At 55.3% G+C, this 21482-nt stretch overlaps 1 protein-coding gene, 1 non-coding gene and 1 pseudogene across 2 annotated transcripts in view; 2 read left to right on the top strand and 1 right to left on the bottom strand.

Annotated features, from left to right (window-relative positions):
- Positions 1 to 1009, top strand: part of LOC119113393 (protein singed) — a 19039-nt gene extending 18030 nt beyond the window's left edge. Inside the window, exon 6 of the mRNA XM_037237715.1 lies at positions 970 to 1009. Coding sequence (XP_037093610.1) covers positions 970 to 1009 — 40 coding nt within the window. The remainder of the gene's footprint in view (positions 1 to 969) is intronic.
- Position 1010: 1 nt separating this feature from the next.
- Positions 1011 to 19657, bottom strand: LOC119114308 (protein singed-like; annotated as a pseudogene).
- Positions 7736 to 7815, top strand: TRNAL-UAG (transfer RNA leucine (anticodon UAG)). Its single transcript has one exon. It is a non-coding gene; the product is annotated as a tRNA-Leu (tRNA).
- Positions 19658 to 21482: the final 1825 nt, after the last annotated feature.

Genomic DNA, 21482 nt, shown 5'->3' with positions numbered 1-21482 from the left:
ACGCTCAGCCCACACTTCAGTGACGAGTGATGCCATGAGACTGATGATGTCTGATGTCATTTGGCGCTAACAGCCACGAATAGCACACTCAGCGCTTGTTAATACGACCACGAGCGCCGAAGCCGGGGAGCCACGCGATGCGTCAGCGCGTGGCTCACCCGTCAGCGCGCCCGTGTACTCACAGCCGCAACAGCCTTTAAAGGCGCGCTCTGGAGTCGGGACAAAGAGCGCGGACCGAGCTAGTGACTCAACGCTGGCGACCAGCATGCTCACCAGGTGTGAGGGAGCGGCGTGGGGTTGGGGGCAGCTCCAGGAATCCAGAACAGGCTCGCGCGGCAACCGCAAAGCACGGCTCCGGCGGCTGGTGTCGGGGATAACGGGCCCGCACCTGCGCCCGTGTTCACGAGCCCAGCTGGCTGACACCGACCCCATGACGCGGACACAGCCAGCCAAGCCGCGTTGGCCGCGCGGACACAGCCAGCCAGCAGCGCCAGCCAAGCCGCGTTGCACAGTGTCGATGCACTTGACCTTTGACCCGCGTTGGCCCACACGCGGCGGCTAAAGAATGACCGGTCCTACGCACGAAAGTGCCCGAAACGAGCATCCACCCCCGATTTCCGATCGCTTTCACTATGAAGTCATCTTAGGGCAATGCACGGTCCGTTTGGTAAATGCTCGCAGCTACCAGGGCAGACGCATCCCGCGACTGGAATTGTCCTGCTTCGATGGTGGGTACAGACAAAGTGTGCGCGAAACACGTGCTGCAAAGCATGCCAAATGCACCTACGTAGCCAACCAAGTCGCATATCGCGGCCGTTCGAAGCGCATGTCCTCCGGCAAACGCCGGATCCTGTACTCGGCGTCTCCTACTGCACCATCAGGTCGAGAAACCCGATCCAAGTCACCGGAGCGGAATACCGTTCTCTGGCCCCCAACCCCGACCCTCACCCTTAGCCCGCCACCCGCCAGTCCACGGCGACCGCTGCTCGGCGCCCTCTCCCGCTACTGACTTTTTGCCAGACGACGCCTGGATGCCGCCGGTGGTCTCCAGGGTCCAGTAGCGGTCGAGCATGGTGCGGATGTACCAGCGTCGCGTGGCCAGATCGAACTCCATCAGGAATCGCTCGTGCTCGCCCACCTCCTCCTGATTGGCCGTCAGGTCGACTCCTGAAGCGGGTCAGGTCGGCACAGGTCAGCTTCACAGAGGCACAGCTCAGGTCAGCTTCACAGTGACATGGTTCAGGTCAGCTTCACAGAGGCACGGCTCAGGTCGGCTTCAGAGGCACGGCTTAGGTCAGCTTCAGAAGCACGGCTCACCGGTTCGGGCATGGTCGGATCGACACGCTTCGCCGAGAGCCCAGCTTACCCCGGGTGGGACAGCGCTAAGGGCATGATGTATGGGTGGCCAACAAACTTCCACATCAGGTGGCAATACTTCTCGTTATTCCTAGCGAAGTTTCCAAACAAGCCAAACCCACTTTACGCTGCTTAATTCAAGCACACCGCCGCGATCCCGAACCCACTTATCCAGCGTCAGCTGTTTACATAAATACACCGGCGATGTCACGATATTAGGCAACAGACCAAAGACGCCACCGCACCCCGCATGCTCTGGCTCAGTTGCATGACACCCACAGCCGTCCAGATGGCCACATGGCCGTCCGCCCAACATACTCCCGGACAGCGTATCGATTTCGCATGACTCGCCCTGCAGTCCCCTGTCGAGACCGGTCGCGGGAGGCGAGAGGTCACGGAAGGCCTGAGTTCACGGCACAGGAAGGTCACGGGAGTAGGTCACGACAGAGGGAGGTCACGGGAGTGTGAGGTCACGGAAGGTCTGAGGTCACGGCAGAAGGAGGTCATGGGAGTGGGAAGTCACGACACCGGGAGGTCACGGAAGGCCTGATGTCACAGGAGCAGGAGCTCACGGGGGAGGGAGGTCGCGGCAGACGGAGGTCACAGAAGCGGGAGCTCACGGCAGAGGGGTCACGACAGCAGGAGGTCACGGAGAGCGGAGGGATCGCTTCACGGAAGTCGCCGTTATCACTGGGCTGACGGTCTGAGTCACGGCTGGGTGACGGAGATTATGAATCCGCCCAGAAGTTTGCAGACGGAAGGCTGCCTCGGCCCAGCCAGACACACTGCGCCCGCTGCCACACGCTACTGTCTCGCCTCGCAGGCGGATCCAGCACCGAACTTAGAGGAACCGCGTTCGGTACGCCGCCTAGAACGTCCGAAATCCACGCCTAAACAGACTACAGCTTCCGAGGGACGGGGGTAGTCTCGCTGTTCCTCCCCTCTTAGCTCCCGTGCACCGCAATGACGTCCCGGATCCTCACCACTCTCCCGCTCTCTCGGCCGCTTTGTCCCCTGTCCCTCTCCCCCTCCCAGAGTCGGGCGTCGGACCGACGTGGGCACGTGAGCCCTCCCCCCCCCCCCCCCCCCCACCGGCCCGCTCACCCTGCTTCACGCTGACGTATCTGTCGTTGAGTGCGGCGCTGAAGCTGGCCTGCGGCAGCGAGTTCTCCAGGGTGAACAGCTCGTCCTTGGTCACCGCCTGGCCTCGCGTCTTCAGCACCGCCTGCACGGCAGGAGCGACCGAGAACCACTCAGCGTCCACGTAAATTCGCCAGCGGAAACAAACAGCCACAGTTTATCACAGTCCAGGGTGCGGTAGCCCTAGCACTTGGGGTTTCACAATGCGCCCGTCACGCCGGGCAGGCGCCCGGCTCGCCCGGCTCGGCCCGCTGCGGGCGGCGCGCGCGACCATCACCTTGGAGCCGATCGGCGAGAGGTAGCGGCCCGGCGCGGTCGCGCAGCGCCAGGCTGCCGTTGTGGTACTCGATGGGCGAAGAGGCAGTCCTCCGAGCAGGAGCTCTGCAGCTGCCCGTCGCGGTGCAGGTACAGGTTGTTGCACGTGTGCAGCGCGTAGTGGTTGTCGCGGAACTCCAGCGTGAAGAGCGTGTCCTCGCCCCAGGGCACGTTGGCGTCCACGTGGATCTCGTCCATGTCCTCGGAGAGGTGCGCGAACCGCTTCCGCCCCAGGCTGTACACGTTGACCTGGGGTCGGGCCGCCAGGTGGACGTACCTGGCCGGCGCCCGGAGCAGCGTCAAACGCGGGAGAGGGGCGGGGGAAGGGGTGGGGCGCGGACAGGAGGCGGTGTAGGCGACCTGAGCGAGTTGCATCAGGGAAGAGCTGTCTGTGCCGACACCAGTGAGCGAGCCTGCCCCACCTACAGATTGCATGGGCTTGTAGGGCCGCGCAAGAAGACTCTGCATAATGAGCGCGTGCAACTAGCTTGGGCAACACTGAAGAATGCGGCTCATGCTTGCACCCGGTGACAAATGATTCGTCCCTTCACTCTCGCAATGCGAGCAATGTGATACCATCCCGGGTCCCGAGCCGGCCCATCGTGATCCGTCCCAACCTAGTGGAAGTTCGGCTACTGAGTAAGCGGTATGCCAAGGTTACGTTTGCCGCACATCTGCTGCATCCCACTCCGCGTTCTCTCGACTCGTCATAAGATCCTAGCACAAACAACCAAACGCAAGACGGCACAGGCAGAACGCCATCTCCGGCGTTTCGCCCCACTGTATCACCCGACCAGAACACCATCGGCAAAGCCAGGACCCCAATCTCGCGCTGAAATAACAACTGACCCATACACAGTCGTGGAGGCACGTCAATGAAGACATGAGCCACCAGCATGTCAAAACCATTCTCCCAGCCTCCCCCCCCCCCCCCCCCCGCTGCGATGCACCCAGCAAAATCTTTTTTTCATCCAACAAAATCATTCCGATTTGATTTCTTTAGGTTCGCCGGCATACGTAGAACATTCTCTCGATGACTTGATGTGGGACTGTGTGTAATGTGTAGTTGTATGTGTGTGTGTTTCGTTAGGTTTTTTGTTTGTGTGTGTATCGTACTTTATTGTTCTTAAAACTAGACTGCTGTCGTAATTAGACTTTTGCCTGTGGAATGCTCATGTCCTGAATAAACAAATCCACACCCGCTGGCCAAAGCCAGAGTCCCCCCTCGCCCCCCCCCCCCCCGCCCCGCTCCTCGCAGTCCGCCTCAACAGCAGCTGCAGCTTCAGCTCCTCACCACAGCTCAGCATCCGACGGCGCCTTGGCGTTGCAGACCAGCTTATCGCCGGCGGCGCCCATGAAGTACTTGCGCTCCACGTTCTTGAGCGCCCAGCGGCCGCTACCGTCGTCGGCCACGGCGATCTCGAACATGGCACCCGGCTCCAGCTCGTCGGCCTCGCACGTGACGTTGCCGAAGCTGTCGACGGCCAGGTACTTCCCCAGGTGGGAGCGCAGGCTGACGTGGTCTCGCTGCCCGGTCGGCTGCAGCGTCCACAGCTGCTTCTTCTTCAGGGAGGTGCCTGCGGGAGACGCCGGGGTCGGGGCTCAGACAGTTGACGCAGTGCTTTACGCAAGTGATCTCGGCAACAGAGACGCCACCGGCGGTGTTCTGCCATTAAACCGGATTTTCCCCGCCGCACAATCCGTCAGATAGCTGTCGTGATGCTGCAATATTTGCAGTCTGAGCGGTTACCAACGACGTAAAAATGGTCCAAACCATCTAGAGTCAGAGGGAACAGATAGTGGGGATGATGCCTGAGGGTCTGTAAGCCGTACGCAGTGGGTCAGTGCATGGACCGCTGCACGCACACGAACTCGATTAGTCTGGGTCATATTTTTGATTCGCCATTTAATACGCTCTGCTGGCCTGAAAAACGCAATGGTTGAAACGCAATGAAAAACACCACTTACGAATGTAGTAATGGGTGTCGAAACTAAGCACAAGCAATTGACTCGTGTACTAGCACAGTTGTTTTCTCGAAGTCTTCCTGACCTTAATGCATTCAAACATTCTGAAACGCTTCGGAAATGTGTTGCACGCACGCACGTCAGACTTCGATGAAACTGTTTCTGCCATCCATATCAGTTGCTTTTAGAAGTTATGTTGGCAAAAGGTTATTTTCACTATCACTCAAATTGTTAAAGGAGTTTCCCCTTGAAAACTTCATATAATATGGAGCGTGCACACTTCGCAAATACGCACTTATTCCCGAACCATCATTAAACATTGCAAAAACGTCACGGAGAAAATCCGCGTGAGAACGGACGGCGGCAGTGCACGCCGAGCGTGGATGGCATGTGTCCTCGTCCGCAGCCGTCCCGACCAGCAGCGTCCGTCTCTCAACAGTGACACCCATGCATCGGGGCAGGCCTAACCAGTGGTGTCCATACATCGGGGCAGGCCTAACCAGTGGTACCCATACATCGGGGCAGACCTCACCAGTGGTGTCAATACATCGCGGCAGACCTCACCAGTGGCACCCATACATCGGGGCAGACCTTACCAGTGGTACCTATACATCCGGGCAGGCCACCGCCACGCCCACCGGCAGAAAACACTGCAGAACCCGGCGAGTGACCTGACTTCAGGATGTGACAGGACACCGCTACACCCCAGAAGCATCAAAGTCACATTCGGGGTTCGAGCACTGAGCAGTTTCCGTCCAGACGTGCTTTGGCCGGACATCAGACGCCGAAAGACGTTTTGGTATAGGCGTAACGTCTTGCCCCACCCGAGTATTGGAACCGCCAGTTCCTTGTCTTGAGTGGGCCAGCTGTCTGACACGTGCTGCGTGGTACGCGGAAACAGAGACAAAACAGCTGGTCGAAATGATTGCTGACCTACGTCGATGGCGCGGCAGGAAGCATCCATTATTGTGCTAAGTCGCAGGACAACGGCGGAGGAGTACACACAAAAAGAGCTCGAGCTAAAACGAGATAGGAAAAAAAACAGTCCACGATGGATGGCTTCGCCGATCCAGCTACAATGGTGTGGAAAGGTGAGTTCGCGGGTCCGGCCAGAAACCTGAACAGATGCCTTCGCCGGCACCTGCCAGACGTTCATCGACCGCGAACACCAGCGTGACGCGTCACAGATAACACAGATGGCGGGCTGTCGGTCAGCTGAACGCGGGACTGCGCCCGCCATCTAAGCTAAGCAACCACGCGCGCTCGCCTCGGGCTCATTGATCACTTCATGTCTTGCGGCATGCAGTTCGCGAATGTCCGCGCCGCCTGTCGCAGCCGGGACCTACGGGTATAGCAGGCACAGGCTGGAGCGCGCATGCGTCGGGGTTCGGGCTAGTTGCGTTCCAAACACGTCTGAATCAAATGCACGTCGTGATCCCTACTTGTGAACTATTCGCTGGGGTGAGAGAAAGAATACCAGCGGGCGGAATAGCAGACGGAAAAGGCCAACGCTGATCTCAGGTCGCAACGGTCACATACTTCCCAAAAAGCTAATATTACACGCGACGCGATTCATAGACAAACATATTTTAAGTGTGGGTGCGAACTCACGGGAATCGCATACCAAAAGCAGGATGTTAAAATCATTCTGCCCATGCGTGTCTACCACGGTAGAAGAATCTTGGCCCCGCGTCCGCTTTGTGCATGGAATGCTCACAGACGTCATTCAAGATTTCGCGAAGTCCGGGCTTGTTTAACCTGTCCTCTCCCCAACCCTGTGACGGAGCTCATGTCTTGCACGTAGGTACTGACTGTCTCTTGATTAGGAAGAATACAAAAACACAAGTCGGCACACGGTTCAAACGAGAGAAAATGCGAACAAGACTAGGAGAAAAGCGCGAAAGCTAGGAAGCGAGGAATGTGTGGAGCACCGTGGAGGCATCCCAACAACGAAACCCGTGTCTCCATAACTCCGGATCGACCTGTGTTGAAGCCCAACGGGGGGGGGGGGGGAGGCATATATCGGGCCGATCTGGCCCCATGATATGGGCAGGACGGCATCCAAAAACGAACACGGTCAGGAGAGAGTGCATCTGCTGAAGCACCATGCGTTCACACGAGCAACAACACGCAAGGAGCCGGACTCTCCACGTGTAGTACCGAACGTTCGACACAATGGACCGCAATCGATGACTGCAACTGCAATGAACCGATCGACCGTGAGATCCAAAGCGGCCCCAAAATAGCCTTCACACCGGTGTAGCCGTGCTTCGAACGGATCCCCGACCGCCGGCGTCTGGTGACCCGTGACGGTGGTTTGGCGTTGCGACAACGTTTAGTGACAACATAGCTGGATAGCAAACCAGTGCAAAATGTCGTAAGTACATGATGTGTTGCTCGCGGAGGCTTATAGAAATGGATAAGTAGAAACGCTGTTGGAGTGAAGCAATCTTTCAATGTTCGCATTCTATGCTGGGTAGGTACAATTTTTATCTAGTTGCTTAATATAATATGCATAGCCCCTGGCCTCGATAACCACTAGATGTTTCGACGCTGTGGCAATGAAATTCACCCAAGCTAGGTGTGCGTGTGTGTGTGCAGGACAGACATATTTGTTTCGTTATTTCTTTCCGGTCAGCGGCCACGGAGCCATTATCACATTTTTTGAAAAATCGGTTCAGGGAGCTACCGCTCCTGCAACGACGTATTACACGTTTTAACTAAACTGGATGTTAAGCTAATGGTCTAAAAATATGGATGTTTGTTGAACCTGACATGTCTCCCGATATTCTTGTGTTGGTTTCCAAATTAACAAGCACAGACAGCAGTTCTGTCAATCCCAACATACACTAGCAGTTCCTTTCCGAAAGCCCATCATAACAAAGTTTGAGAGACACTGAACGCTGCGACAGGCTGTATCAGTCGTATTCTTCCAACATCAGCGGCCCTCGGTCCCCGTGGTAGCGTGGCCGAGTGGTCTAAGGCGCTGGTTTTAGGCACCAGTCCGAAAGGGCGTGGGTTCGAATCCCACCGCTGCCAAACCACTTTTGATGGATTCCAGGTTAGCTTGGGATGCTGGATTGTTTTCAACACTGCGGTACTTCCCCCCCCAACACCCCTATTACTGTTCTTAATGCTTCTAACCGTTACGTTCTCTACAAAAAAAAAAACGAGATCCTTGTTTTATGTTCTTCACACGTGAACAAAAAGCTAATACGAGCGAAAGACGACAATGTCTGTTCAAACAAAGCAAAGGAAACGAAACATACCAGTACAGGGGGTCCTCTGAAAGGCAGGCCACGAGGCTGAACAGGTCGGTCCCCGCTCCAACCCAACAGCAGAGCGTCCCTGGCAGGCCGGCTCGACGACAGTGACAGTGTTTCCCAGCTCGGGCGGCCAGCGCTGACCACAAACCTAATCAGCGGCCGGTGGCGGCCGGCCGTCACGCAACAGGCCAGACCGGCCAGACACACCGCCCACGCCACTCAGCATTGAGGAGAAAAGCTTGTTCCTACGCAGGATCCGCAGGTGACTCCTTCACAACATACCCATCTCCCTCCCCCCCCCCTCCCATCCCCCTCAAACACCCACATCGATCTAGCCGTCCGCTCTCGCCGAGCCGCGCCGTCTGCGTCGTGGGTGGGAGCACGGGGGTGGCAGCCCTTGCTGCCAAAACGCTCCGCACGCTTGGATAACGTCTCTCGGGCCGATAACGGGAGGTAGGCAACCCGGGCAACCCGGCTGCTGCGCACATAGTACGGCGTATCCACCATACTGCTTAATGTACATAATCGAAAATAAACATCAAATAAAATCAACGGCAGTCACCCAAACTGTGCAACCCACCAAGGCAGAACAGCATGCCGCTGCCACTTCGCCCGTGAGTGTGGGCTCACGAGGTCTGGTCTCATCCTGGTCCTGCTATCAGCGTATGCGCGCCCTATGAACCGGCTGCCGCCACCACTTTGATTGTTATGACTGAGCCAGTGACAGATAGGCGCGCGATAGAAGGATGCACACCTGCTGACATATGTATTAAGTGCATCTCATGCCCATCTGTGTAACCACTGCTAACGGCTACGAGGTATATGCCCCTCCAATTTTTACAAGGTGTGATGTTATTCCTCTTTTTCCCCAAAAAATGTCGGCCAAGTTTGGACAAAATACCTCATCCGCTCGCATGCACGACATATAGATCGCGCGCCGAATCACCAGAACACCGCAATTTCAGTGTGATGGACTGCCAATCGTGCCAGCCCCCCCCCCCCTCCCCCCGCCAGACCTCATCCGCGCGCACTGACCGTTGGCGTTGATCTTGAAGCCGAACGTCTCGGCCGTGAGGTACTTGCTCTTGGAGTTGATGACGCCGACGGTCCAGGCGCGCTCGTCGACCGCCTCCGACGCGCCGTTCAGACCCGTGCTCGAGCCGTTCATCTTGTCCATCTGTCGGCGCCGGGCAGCCGGGTTAGCGACGGCGCAGGACGGGTCAGGTTAAGGCCCGACACGCTCGTGAAATCGGCGCCGTCTAGACGCCAGGTCGGGTCAGACCCAGGCACGTGGCCAATAACTTTACACAGGACGGCAGCTGTCAAATGTCTCCAAAATCCCTTGAAATCATCCGGTATCTGGTGTGAAGCTCTTCGCTCGGGTGAGGGGGAGAGGCACGGCCCACCTGGCCCTACCCCTGGCTACGTGCCTGGTAAGATCACACATCGCATCAGACCAGGTAGGTCCGCTCACCAGAACCCGTGATTGGCCGGGAGCGTTGGTGCATTGATGTTCATTGATGGAGGCGAATTTGCCCGACCGTCTATGAAAGAATCGTACTTACACCTACTTGAAAGCCGCATTAGAACAAGGTTTACACGTAATTTGCATTCGAAGAAAACGTCACGGATTGTTCACACGTGACTTGTCTCACCAGAGAAACCGTCACGACTACAAATAGGATATACACGAGGCGACCCAACAGACCGGATCAGCTGACCATCTGCGGTCTGGCCGTGTCTCCACGACTATCTCCCTCTCTTTCTCATTGAGACATGCACTTCGCTTCAGTAAACACAGCCCCCAGACGCCTGCTCTGCTCTGTAGGGACGATGCATTTACTGCACCAACACAAATAGCACATTTATCTGTTTCAATACGTCAGTCCACTTTTCACAACGCCACACACTGCTCTCAAAAAATAATGTCGGCAAGCTTTGCGATATGCAGGTACCTTTGAATGTCGTGTGTTTGCCCAGTCGTTAGGCTTTTTGTCTCCGTCTCAGGTATTCGTGACAACGCACTTGCAGATCGCGATCACATATTTTTAAGTACCTTCACAACATGAATGCATTTCTTGTTCGCATGCTCCAGAGGCTTTCCAAGGTACGATATCCTTTGCCCAATACATCCGTTACGTCACGTGGTCTGTCTGCCGATCCGCAACCCAACCCTAATCAGTGGAGCCTACCAGCTCGCATCTGTTCAGCACTTTAGCTGTAAATTGCGGAAGAAAGGCGGGAAAGGGCATCACCAAGCTTTTGACTCGTGTTGCTAATGCCCAAAAGTAGATTCAATACAAGTATTGACTAACAGACGCGCAAAAGGTGACAACATCATTTCTTAAGTATCTACATGGCATTTCGTAAGCGTCTTACCCACACCAACACGCATGCCCGTAGCTGTCTCCAAACTGTGCCCAACCGACCAGGTTGGGCACAGTTTCCTATGGGTGCTCATCAGTTTACCACACGCGTAAGGTCCTCCGTGGTCCGAAGCATGTGCACACCACGTGGAAGTGTCAGCCCCCTACGCTCAGCTAGTACCAGGGGCATGGTCGTGTGCAGATATGCTCTGTGGGACTATGCTATTCCCACAGGAATGGTACCACAGGTCCTGTAATCATGAGATGTCTTGGGGTGAAATGAGAAACGCGTCAACGCACAAGGGCGAGAAAACAGGGGTGGGGGTGGGGCTACTCTCCTTCAACAATCATGGGCGACGCACGATAGGAAAGCGGATAAGAAGGCGCATTGCCCTAGCCTTCTACTCCTGTCCATTCGTGTGTCTTCTTTGTTCAAAACATAGCGAACAACGGATAATCGCGAGTCCAGTCAACACGGCAACACCGGCAAAACAATTCGGAGCTCAGGCCACAGGTAACCGGTAACCACCTTGCTCTCCCAGACAGGCCTCACAAGACCTGTAATCAGCACCCTCAATAACAAAGCTCTCATTTCAGTGGTCAGATCGCGGCGACCCCAGCAAAGTCCACGACGGGCGAGACCGAGCGGCGCCCGTCTGACCCGGCCGGTACCCCACCCCGGGGGGGGGATTAATTCCCACTCCGGATAGTACAGATTGCACAGCTGCGGTGCAAAAGCATGATACCCAGCACCGTCGGTCGGGTCTAGATCGGTACCCAGGTACTGGCCGTACCGGTGCCAGCGCACGCCATTTTCGTTCAGTTTTAGCCAAGACTTTTGAGAACGGGACGGTGGGTCGGCCGAAGACTGCAGGTTCACGCCCCCCAGCCCTTCCCGAACAACGAGCTAGTTAGTGGGGCTGAATGAACAAATGGAGCTCGTTGTGCAATCCTAATATCATTTTGTGATGCATCCATATTCATATATTGTATATATAGCATATAGCTTCACTTGAATATTACATTGTCTTCCGGAACATGACATTAAATTTTATCGTAACTGAACAACAATAACAGAAGCAATTCCGCCGACTTGGAGGAATTGGACAAAACGTCATAAATTCAAGTTATCTCTCACCCGAATGCCGGCTTCACGTAAGCGTTCTTCACACCCACCCCACCGATAAAACCAACCACACAAAAGGCGCCAACGCCACAAAACTCCCGCAGGGAAACGACTTACAGGTACGCACAGCGGCCACGTCGGAAGCACCGTCCCAGCACCCACGCACCCCGTTCCGTCTGTGGCCGTGCTGTCGCCCCTCCGCCGTCGGTCGCGCCGGCACGTCTGGCTCGTGCCGCGCCGCCGCCGTGCCGCGTTTGAGTCACCGGCGTCACGGGTGTCGACACCGCGCCGGCCGCGGCGCCCAGTCGCCGGCGCGTGGGTGGAGGCGAGGGCCCGGCCGTGTAGAGTGGGGGGGGCGGGGGGGGGGGGGACTGCGGCAGAGATTTCAGTGGGAAAAAGAAAACCGCCTGAACGGAACCTGGGATAAAAGCCCGCCGATAAAAGTAGGGCACTGGGACAAGGAGGACTGCAAAAATGCAAAGAGTTAACGCCGTGGGCTAAGAACTAAAAAACTGATCTAAAACTAGGCTATGTAGCGTCTGGTCTAAAACTAGTCCATGAAGCGTCTAGTAGTAAATTAGCCTGCGCGGTGTCCGAGTAGTGAGGCGCTGCTGGCTAAGTCGGACAGGATCGGGCTGCTGCAGGTACACATCTGCCGGCCAGTTCGCGTCAGGACTCGCCCGGCCCGCAGTCCAGCTCGCACCACAATCAGTCCACCCGTCCTCTTTTGGCGCGCACCCCGTCAAATAATGGTTCGCACTCAACTCCCCGCCTCTGCTCGTCTCGACTCTTGACGCTGCACGTGGTTATACGGAGCTGGAACGCCGACTGAAGCGCATGACAACGACAGAAGCCACCGCTCGCGGTGCCATAAATAGCCGGTCAGAGCCCATCGATGACTCGTTTGCATGCGCCTCGGCCAGAATAGCGGAGTGCGTTGCATGCTCACCGTCAGTTCACTACGCGGCCGCACGCATGCGGCATGATCCGTCCCCTCAGCGCGATGTATGACATACAACGTCCCAGTCTGTGCTTTTTACGGGTGCTTTATGCCCTCCGATCACACATAATGGGGTCCTGAGGCCCAGCGGGGAAGCCGAACCTGCGCATCACCCAAACACCGCGGCCACCATCTGCGCGGCTTTGCTCCTGCAGAACCACAAGCTGGGGGGTCTTCACTGCCCGCGCCCGCTTCTCAAAGCGTACAGGGCCACCGCCCCACGCCACCTGCCCGTCCTCTGCTGCCTAGTACCCCACGCGAAAATCTGGGCGCCGGAAGGACACAGGGCCACGCTCCGTCTTCGTCGCCCCTCTGACCACCGGCCGCGAACCACCGCTCGACGACCGAGGGCAGGTCAGAGCCCCGCCGCTGTCAGCTCGTCCCATTGTCTGACCCGCCGCATTGTTTGATGGCGCACACGGCCTGAGTCGTCTCGTCTGCGTGGGACGTCCATCCTGCCCGGTGTCCGTGTCCGTGTCCGTGTCCATGTCCGTGTTCGTGTTCGTGTCCGTGTCCGTGTTCGTGTTCGTGTTCGTTTTCGTATCCGCGTCCGCGTCCGTGTTCGTGTCCGTGTTCGTGCCAGTGTCAGTGTCAATGTCCGTGTCCGTGTCACGAGTCTGTGTCCGCTCCACCGTCCGTGTCGGCGTCAGGTTCAACTACACACCTCATTGGAAGTGGTACAGCGCAGCGTGTCACTCGCCAGATCCCCTCGTCCATGCCGTTCCGGCGCCACTGACTGCCTCAGCGATGCCGTTACTGTCAGCGCCGTTGCAATGTGTTTTCTTCCCTGTCATGATTGCCGCATTTGGTCAGTTTCCGTGCCGGCACCCGAATAAGTGTCGGCACCGTTGTCAGTTCCCATAATCATCCGCTTGAGTTGTCAGCAGTTGCCAGACACGAGCTCGTCAGTCCCTGAATCAGACAGCTCGGTTTGGACGGCGTAAATGTGGGCGACATGGCTGCGTCAGCGGCCGGTGCAGAGCTACGGGCGCTGTCGACCACCAACGTGTCATGACAAAGTACTTCACGCTACAGCATGACATGTTTTGGTCATAAGGTATGGTCATAAGGTAGGGTCATGGTATATAACGTAAGGTGTGGTTATTGGTTGAAGTTACTTTGTACGTATGCACTTTGCTTCCCAGCCTCAGTGTCGCACGCCGTAGGCAGCGGGGCAAATTATTCTTCAATAAAAGACAGGCAAGGCGGGCACCTCCGTCAACAGGAAACCGACAAAGTACCTGATGAATTAATTGCACCGCTATTGCCAGCCACAAAACGCCATGCAACCAGCACAATCGTTTGATTGACGCAGCGAGACAGCTGGCACGCTGCCAAATTGCACATCAGCGCGGCGATCGCGATTTGGTGCCGATTGCACGCGCAAAAACCTGCACAAAGACTCTCAGGCAGCCGCCAGCTGCCATCCAGCTCCGTAGCGGCAAACAAAGACGACGGCGAGCAACCCGGCCGAAAGTCGGGTTGCTCTCATAACCCATCAGAACGAACCTGCGCGCACGCAGACTGGTCAGCGGTGCGCAGAGAACATCAAAACCTCACGGGTTGCCCTTCCTCGCACACCCACCCCCCTAGCGGCCGTCGCATGTAAAAAAAGACGGGAAAATTGCGAATGTCTCTCCAGCTTTTAACAGGGGACCGAGCGCATGGATAAGCCCATTCACTTTCTGTGGACGCACCCCTGTCTTCGGGTTTCCATACGTTCGTGCTGAAAAGATCGTAATACCGGAAGCGAACAGATAAGCCGCTTTGTGACGCTTCGGCCAGGCAGCCCTACCGGACATATGATAGGTGAACAAACATTGCGACTCCGATCGGATAGCTGTCCTCAGAGCACACCCATCCACCAAGACAACAGACAGCAGACAACTGACAACAGGCAACAGACAGAGCATCCCTGACAGCAGACACCGCAGGACAGGCAGCAGGCGGCAGACACAAGATAGCGGGGAGCTCTCCGACACACGCACGTCGATTGCTGACAGCAGACACCGCAGGACAGGCAGCAGGCGGCAGACACAAGACAGCGGGGAGCCCTCCGACACACGCACGTCGATTGCTGACAGCAGACACCGCAGGACAGGCAGCAGGCAGCAGACACAAGACAGCGGGAAGCCCTCCGACACACGCGCGTCGACTGCTGACAGCAGACACCGCAGGACAGGCAGCAGGCGGCAGACACAAGACAGCGGGGAGCCCTCCGACACACGCACGTCGCGTGCTGGGTGGGGACTCCCAGAATACTCCCGGCAGCTCGGCTCTATTTCCGCCCGGTTGCTGCGGCGGCAGCGGCACAGGGGAGCCTCGCGCTCACACCAGACGACGGCTGAGTGTGGGCAGACCGGCCACCGTCGGGAACAATTCAGGGGTCTGAACGCCGAGGGACGGCACAGTCCGCGCGCAGCCAATGAAGGTGTGACCGTCGGAGAGCAACAACTCCGACCCTATAGGCCAAGGATGACACTGGAAGCCCAGCCACGATTGGAATTTGCTGCTGCAGCCAACGTGATTATCCTGAGCGAGCAAAAACGGCAAGAATCTCTTATCACTTCCTGACATTGAGATGACTGCATCAACTGCTCCATCAGCTGACTGAGAAACACATTGACTGCAGTAAGTCATATATGACAATTTCCTCAACTGGGTGCAACAAAGGTGATGACTAGCAATAACTAGCAAACGTTCAGTTAAGTTACACGACGGTACGGAAATATTCTGAAAGCAATCACAACTGTCATAATTAAACGAAACAGAATCGTGTCGTCCACGAGGATAATTATCAGTTATCACTGGCAGTGAATCAGCAGCGACATACTTCCATATCTTATCCCCAAGGGTCAATTTCTTAACATTCAAGATTTCATGCGCAGCATGCAGTGGAACTGCACATGAGCTTTCGTCTACTTGCTGACGTCCCTAAGGCCCGGGCAAAGCGCCAAATGAGGGCCCTGGAAAACGCCACTAACGTTACACGCGACAGCCGAACGGGAGGACAAGACGAACATGACGTATGACAGTGGAGCAAGAGCAAAGAAATGTCAATAAACGCTGACTAGACTCGGACTCAGTCATCAAATTTTGTCAACACTGCATAGACGGGAACGTACGTGTTTCAAACATGCGAACAAAGCTTCAATTTAAACAGAAACCACAAGGGACGGTTTCGACGCTTTATTACATATGCCTCGCTATTTCTTCGTCGGTTTCCTCAATAATCGTAGGGAGATTAGGCTGATAAAATTTAATTGGAGTCATGCCCTTCACACTGCTCAAAAACGACATCGCAAGACCATTTTCCTCGAAATACTTGAGTATGTCGTGCTTTAGGTCATGTTGTCTTCTTGCGTTGCTTTTGTTTACGTACCCTGCTTGAGATTTGCACTTGTTGTGGAAAATATTCGACAGGTCCATCATGTGTGACTTCAGCGCGCTTTTCCTTTCCTTCGCTGCCAATGTCCGCGCCGCCAGGTCCAGTTTCGGGTTCGGTGTTGTGGACGCATTCAGCGTCAGCCGGTTCATCTTCTGGATGGCCTCCTTCAGGCTAGCCCTGCCGTCGCCCTGAGACATCTCTTTACTGGTGCTGGCCTCCTTCAGCCGCCATTTCTGATAAGCGGGGTGCATCAGGGAGGGCCGCATGGTGAGCCGCGATCCACCGGTCACCGTGCCGTGCGTCAGGCTGGTGAGCACGCCCTGTGGCACGCTCACGCTGAGTCCATCCTGTGTCCGCACACTCAGTTTCTTCAAAGGCTTGGAGTCGGCGCTAATCGAACGCTGCTGAAACTTCCTCCTCTTCATTCCCAACGGAAAGAGGGTCATCGAGGAGGAAGACAATGGTGCCATTGCCTTATTGGGCGCGACAGGATCCTCGAAGGAGAAAACTGGCATGATTAAATAAGAAACAAGTTTTTACGATACAATTTCAGAACTACTAGAGAAAATGCTCGCAACAATAAACTGTGCCCTTGCTAACGTGCTACAAACAATCGTCCTTTTCATAAACAGCGGCAGATAGTTATTCGTCACCAGCCCATCCATTCCCCTAAAATCAAATTTGAGCTGCCCATCGTTTGACTGTCTTGTCTCATACGTACCGATTTCGCGAAATGGCTGCACGGCACGTGCAGGGGCGTAAGGATTTACTTCCTGGTGTGAGATGCATCGCATTGCAGAAAAAGTAGAAGTGAACCGAAATCAACGATATGCTTATCGATACCATGCCAACCGATGAAATTGATGTAAAACGATAATCTTTCAAGCAGCTTTTTGGCGCGAAGGCTTTCGGGGATTACTTTCTCTATGCATGTACCACCCTTGGTTAATGAACTGACTAAACGCTCATGTAACTAATCAAGTTTTCATGTCAGCCGCCTGACAGAAGCAAGTTATTTAACCAAAAGTGAGCAAGGGATAGGAATGATCCCAAAAGCTACCGTTTAATAACAACAGCCTGTTGGAAATATTACGTCTAATCCTGACGCACAACGCGCCGGTTCGAGATTATCAACCGATACACATTGGTAAACGAGCTCAAATGCATCACAGCCAGGCAGTCACAGCACAGCAAAACCTGCACGGCCAGCTCAGGCCAAAGGCGCCAAAAAAGCACGTAGCAAAAAGTCGACGTGAGCTATATGCGGGAGCTCTCTGGTGAGACCATCCCCTTAACCAATGATGGACAAGGGTGGCAGCGTTGTGTGGCATAAGAATTGAAGGGGCTGTGAGGCAAGGAATCGTCGCAAATCCATCTGGGGTAAGGTGTTTCAGCTCAGGCGACTAATTCCCGAAAATCACGCTTCCAATGCAACTAATCCCCGAAAATCGCCCTTTCCAGAGGAATAATCCCCGAAAGTCCGTCACCCTAGAGCTAGACCAAAGTCCGCACAGCGCCCCGTGTCGCCCAAATCTCCTCAGCTAAGCCTTCGACAGGACACATGACGCGGGCACCTTAGACGCTTCAACAGGGACAGCCACACGATAAGCCAAAGAGCTCGTTACAAGACCCACAGGTGTAACCCGATTGTCCGTTTATCCCACTATCTCATCAGGTGCTCAATCCACGGGAGGCTCCGGCACTACAGCGGGGTGGGGGGTGGGGGGGGGGGGGGGGGGCACATGTCAGCGTGACTGGTACTAACCGAGTTCATCCCAGCAATCTGGTCGTTGTTAATAGGGTTGATAAAGTGGGAGGTGGCTTCATTGCGGCGAAGGACTCTGATGCGCCTCCTCTGATGGTAAAATGGCACATTCACGCAGAGACGGCCGTCGTGTCCATCTGATCTGTTCCTGCTACTTTGTATTGCTCGCAAGTCGGATCCGTCGAGGGGTTTTCTTCCAAACATTGAGTCAAATTTCGAATAAAATGCCAGCTTAAGACGGACTAAATGTTCGCCCTACAGTCCTCGACAACCTCGGTCTCTGTCGTCGAAATCATGTCTGCACTACTGTCCTCGAGTAAATGTCCGCACTGCTGTTTCATACGAGCACCTGGGCAATCTGCACTGCCAAATCGACCCAAGCATTCTGCAGAGCACTTTTTTCCTTATCATGTACATCGCCAAGTACATCAACGCAAATACACAAACTAACAACTGACCCACTCAAGGCGGCGAGGGATAACTGCGGTGTGCCGTTTTCGCTCGGGCGTAGAAACCCATCAATCCAAATCCAAACCCGTACCTGCCGGAGAAGTCGGCCACAGTGCCCTCCCATCAAATACCTGATTATTTTTTTGCAGTCAGTTATTCACACCAGCGAACGGAAGCGACGCCGGAGCATGCGCTTAAGACGGAAGGATAACAAGATCCCGGGTTCAAGCCCAATGCGCAGCCGAATAATTCGCTGTCAAGGTTAGTGTGCAAACATGACGGCGAGTTACGTTCTGGGGCGTATCGTCAGCTTGCCTTACTTTACACCGTGACGTCATGAGTGGCTGGACGCGACAAACAGCCCATCATGCCACGCAAACCAAGCAAGGTATCCTATAAGTTATGACCTTCCTTGGTGAACGCCAAAAGAAAGCTTCGAAACAGCTGTACGCACACCATTATTTCGTGCAGTGCTTCTTCAAGGTGAAAAACATTGTTTGCATCTCGACAAAACGCTGCGGACGAAACACAGGTATATATAAAACTGCTTGGAAGCGTCCCTGCTACTTTGTTTGAGGAAATATCAAAGCTAATAGAATACTACGCTGACGTTTCGCCACTTAAAGTGCAACCTAACGAAAAAAGAGGAAGGGGCGGATGCCAAACCGGCTAACACACACAATCACCGTCAACTGTGCAACAGACCAACATCAGAGGCTTACATGGTGCAACGCTCGCAAACACAACATGAGAAACTGCTACCTCGCCCAGACCAGCCTCGGGTCGAAGAGCACCCCACCGTCTGCCGCCGTTCTTGGCGCGGTCCGCTAGCTGCCGGGCGCCGGCCACTCACGTAAGGTCGGATGAAGCCCATGTCGTGGAGGTCGGCCCACTCCTCCGTGTCCGGCAGGCGGCAGATCGACATCACCGGCATGGCGACGGGTCACGAGAGGTCGCGGCGACGACTCCGAGTCACGACTGCGCGGCGCAGGACACCCGAGCGCGACTGCCTAACGCGGTTGCTGTTCGGAGACATGGGTCAGCGGCGGCGCGCGCGCGCGCGCAGGGCTGCTGTCAGAGCTGCCTTCTATTCAAAAATCGTCAAAAATAGCTATGTTTACGAAATGTAACGTCTAAGAGTCGTTACCAGGATGAAAGTGGGAGGCAGTCGGTTAAAACGGACGGTACGCTGGTAAGAACGGATTTCTGAACCAACGTGAAGCTGCGAACCCACATCTAGTTGGAAACATGGCAATGCCCCATACGTTGGCTCCCTGAAAACGCATTCCGAAGCTGGGCACGGAAGTGTGACGTCCTTTAAAACACGACGCGCGCAAGCGCAAAAACGAAGTGAACTTTGAAACAGCAACCACGTACGGCAGTAAGCCGGCCGAATACCAAAATCCTCCGCGGCGTCTTTCACCGGGCCGCCACGCCGCTGCGCGCTTCCACCCACCTCTCCGGCACACTCCCGAGTCGCAAGTGCCTCCTCGCCATGCGCTCCGTCGGGCCCGACCAAGTTTCCACCGATTTCCTCTTCCACAGCGCACCCGAGCGTAAAAAATCGAACAGCCTGTCCGCGCGACGGCGGCTCGGCTCTGGCTCCGGCCGCGGCCGGTGGCGGCGACCGGCGCGGAGCCGCGGCCGCCGCCGGCCGACAGCAGCTGGACGGGGAGATGACCGTTCCGTCGGACAGCTGCCGCGCCAGACAGCGGTAACTGTCGCCGACGACGCCGGCCGCGCCGGCAGACGCCGCTACATCTGGGGCGGCGGCTCGCGGCGAAACCCCCCACCCGGTCTGCGCAGGTCGCCGACCCGGAGGGCGGCGTGGGATATTCCTCTTCCGGGGACGTCGAGCGCTCTCTCGGCACTAAATGTCCAGGGCACTGGCAAGCGATGGGCCATGGGCGCACCGTCCAATTTTTCACGTTATAGGCCTCCACGCCTATCGGGGGGTCGGTGACTCGGACCGAATGCGCAGTACGGGGATTACAAAGGAACTCAGTGGCTATCTAATGGAACGGCACAGGACCTATTGGGGACACTACAGCTATCAACAGTGAACAGGGCTACGCTACACTTCCGAGGGCCGAGGAAAAGGCCGTCGAGATTATCGGCACTGGGCACACCAAAACACGTGTTTCGAACTTGGTACGAAGAATAACCCGTCACAAGACTGAACGACCGCACGACTGATGAGGACTGACAACTGGCACTGAAATCAGCCAGCACCGCGCCAAGGCTCAAATGCATCACCGGAGACATTGAGTACCACTCGAACTGCTGCCACACTGACCGAACAACGACGTTACCAGCACACACCATTATGCACCTGCACGAGCACGCTTTCGACAAACATCTGTGTCGCCTCCACAACAGAGAACTGAGACAAAAGCTGCTGGAGATGAGCAGGAGCAGGAGCGCTAGAGGGCTCCTGCCATCCTAGCGCGGTGTGAAAACAACATCAGACATCGCGTCCGGAGCAGTTTACATCAGAGGTCTGATAGACACATAATTTAGCAAAGCAAATGAACTTGCGTATTCTCTATTAATTTTTGACAGGCAGAATGCAAGTCGTGCTTATGTGTACTGCACTTGAAATGTTTTTACGAGGTCACGTTGTTTTCTGACCGTTAGCATCGTACTAAATTCGGATACGACGATATATATATGTAAATATGATAAGATGTAAAAATGATGTAAATATGATGTAATCCTATTTACTGAGTCGATATTATGTAAATACTTTCGGACTGCAAGGATTTGTTAGTTGCAGTGATCGAACATACTATTTTTATATTGAAACGACACGAAAGGGTTTGGTTGAACGTATTCATATTGATTTACCTCACGTCATCTAGAGTAACAAACGCCGCCATCGACGTTGAAATTTACATTTTTCCTTAGCTACGCAACTGATATGCTGTGAAACGAATAGTACATCAGCAAACTACACTTCGTATAGCACTGCATGTGGCCTATTCAGTCCTTCTGTCGGTGGCTGGACGCCAAAAAAAAAAAACACAACGCCTCCAATGCTGCTGCTCACAACTGGAGCCTCTTCTCTCCTCTTACTGGGGTCTACGTCTTGCGAACAAACTCACAAACCCGGCAAGACCCGCTGGCGCAGACCCCACAGTGCAGAATATGAGGACCGAACGCGACATCTGAGACACCAAGATCTCGGTAATGCCTTCGCATAATGGACAGCACGGTAAGACCTGGACCGTCACCGCCAGACGTCCTGACCTGCCTGCGTGCTAGCCCTGGCCGAACTTAGACGTTTCCCCGCTTCGAATTCCCTTCAAACTCCGCAGCACAGCCGCGCCGTCGGGGCGTCCACCG

This window comes from Pollicipes pollicipes, unplaced genomic scaffold (assembly GCF_011947565.3).
Source record: "Pollicipes pollicipes isolate AB1234 unplaced genomic scaffold, Ppol_2.1 Scaffold_7262;HRSCAF=8765_pilon_pilon_pilon, whole genome shotgun sequence".
In the NCBI taxonomy this organism is placed as follows: Eukaryota; Metazoa; Arthropoda; class Thecostraca; order Pollicipedomorpha; family Pollicipedidae; genus Pollicipes; species Pollicipes pollicipes.
Note: the sequence above shows the minus strand (reverse complement) of the source record. Positions and strands in the feature narration are given on the sequence as shown.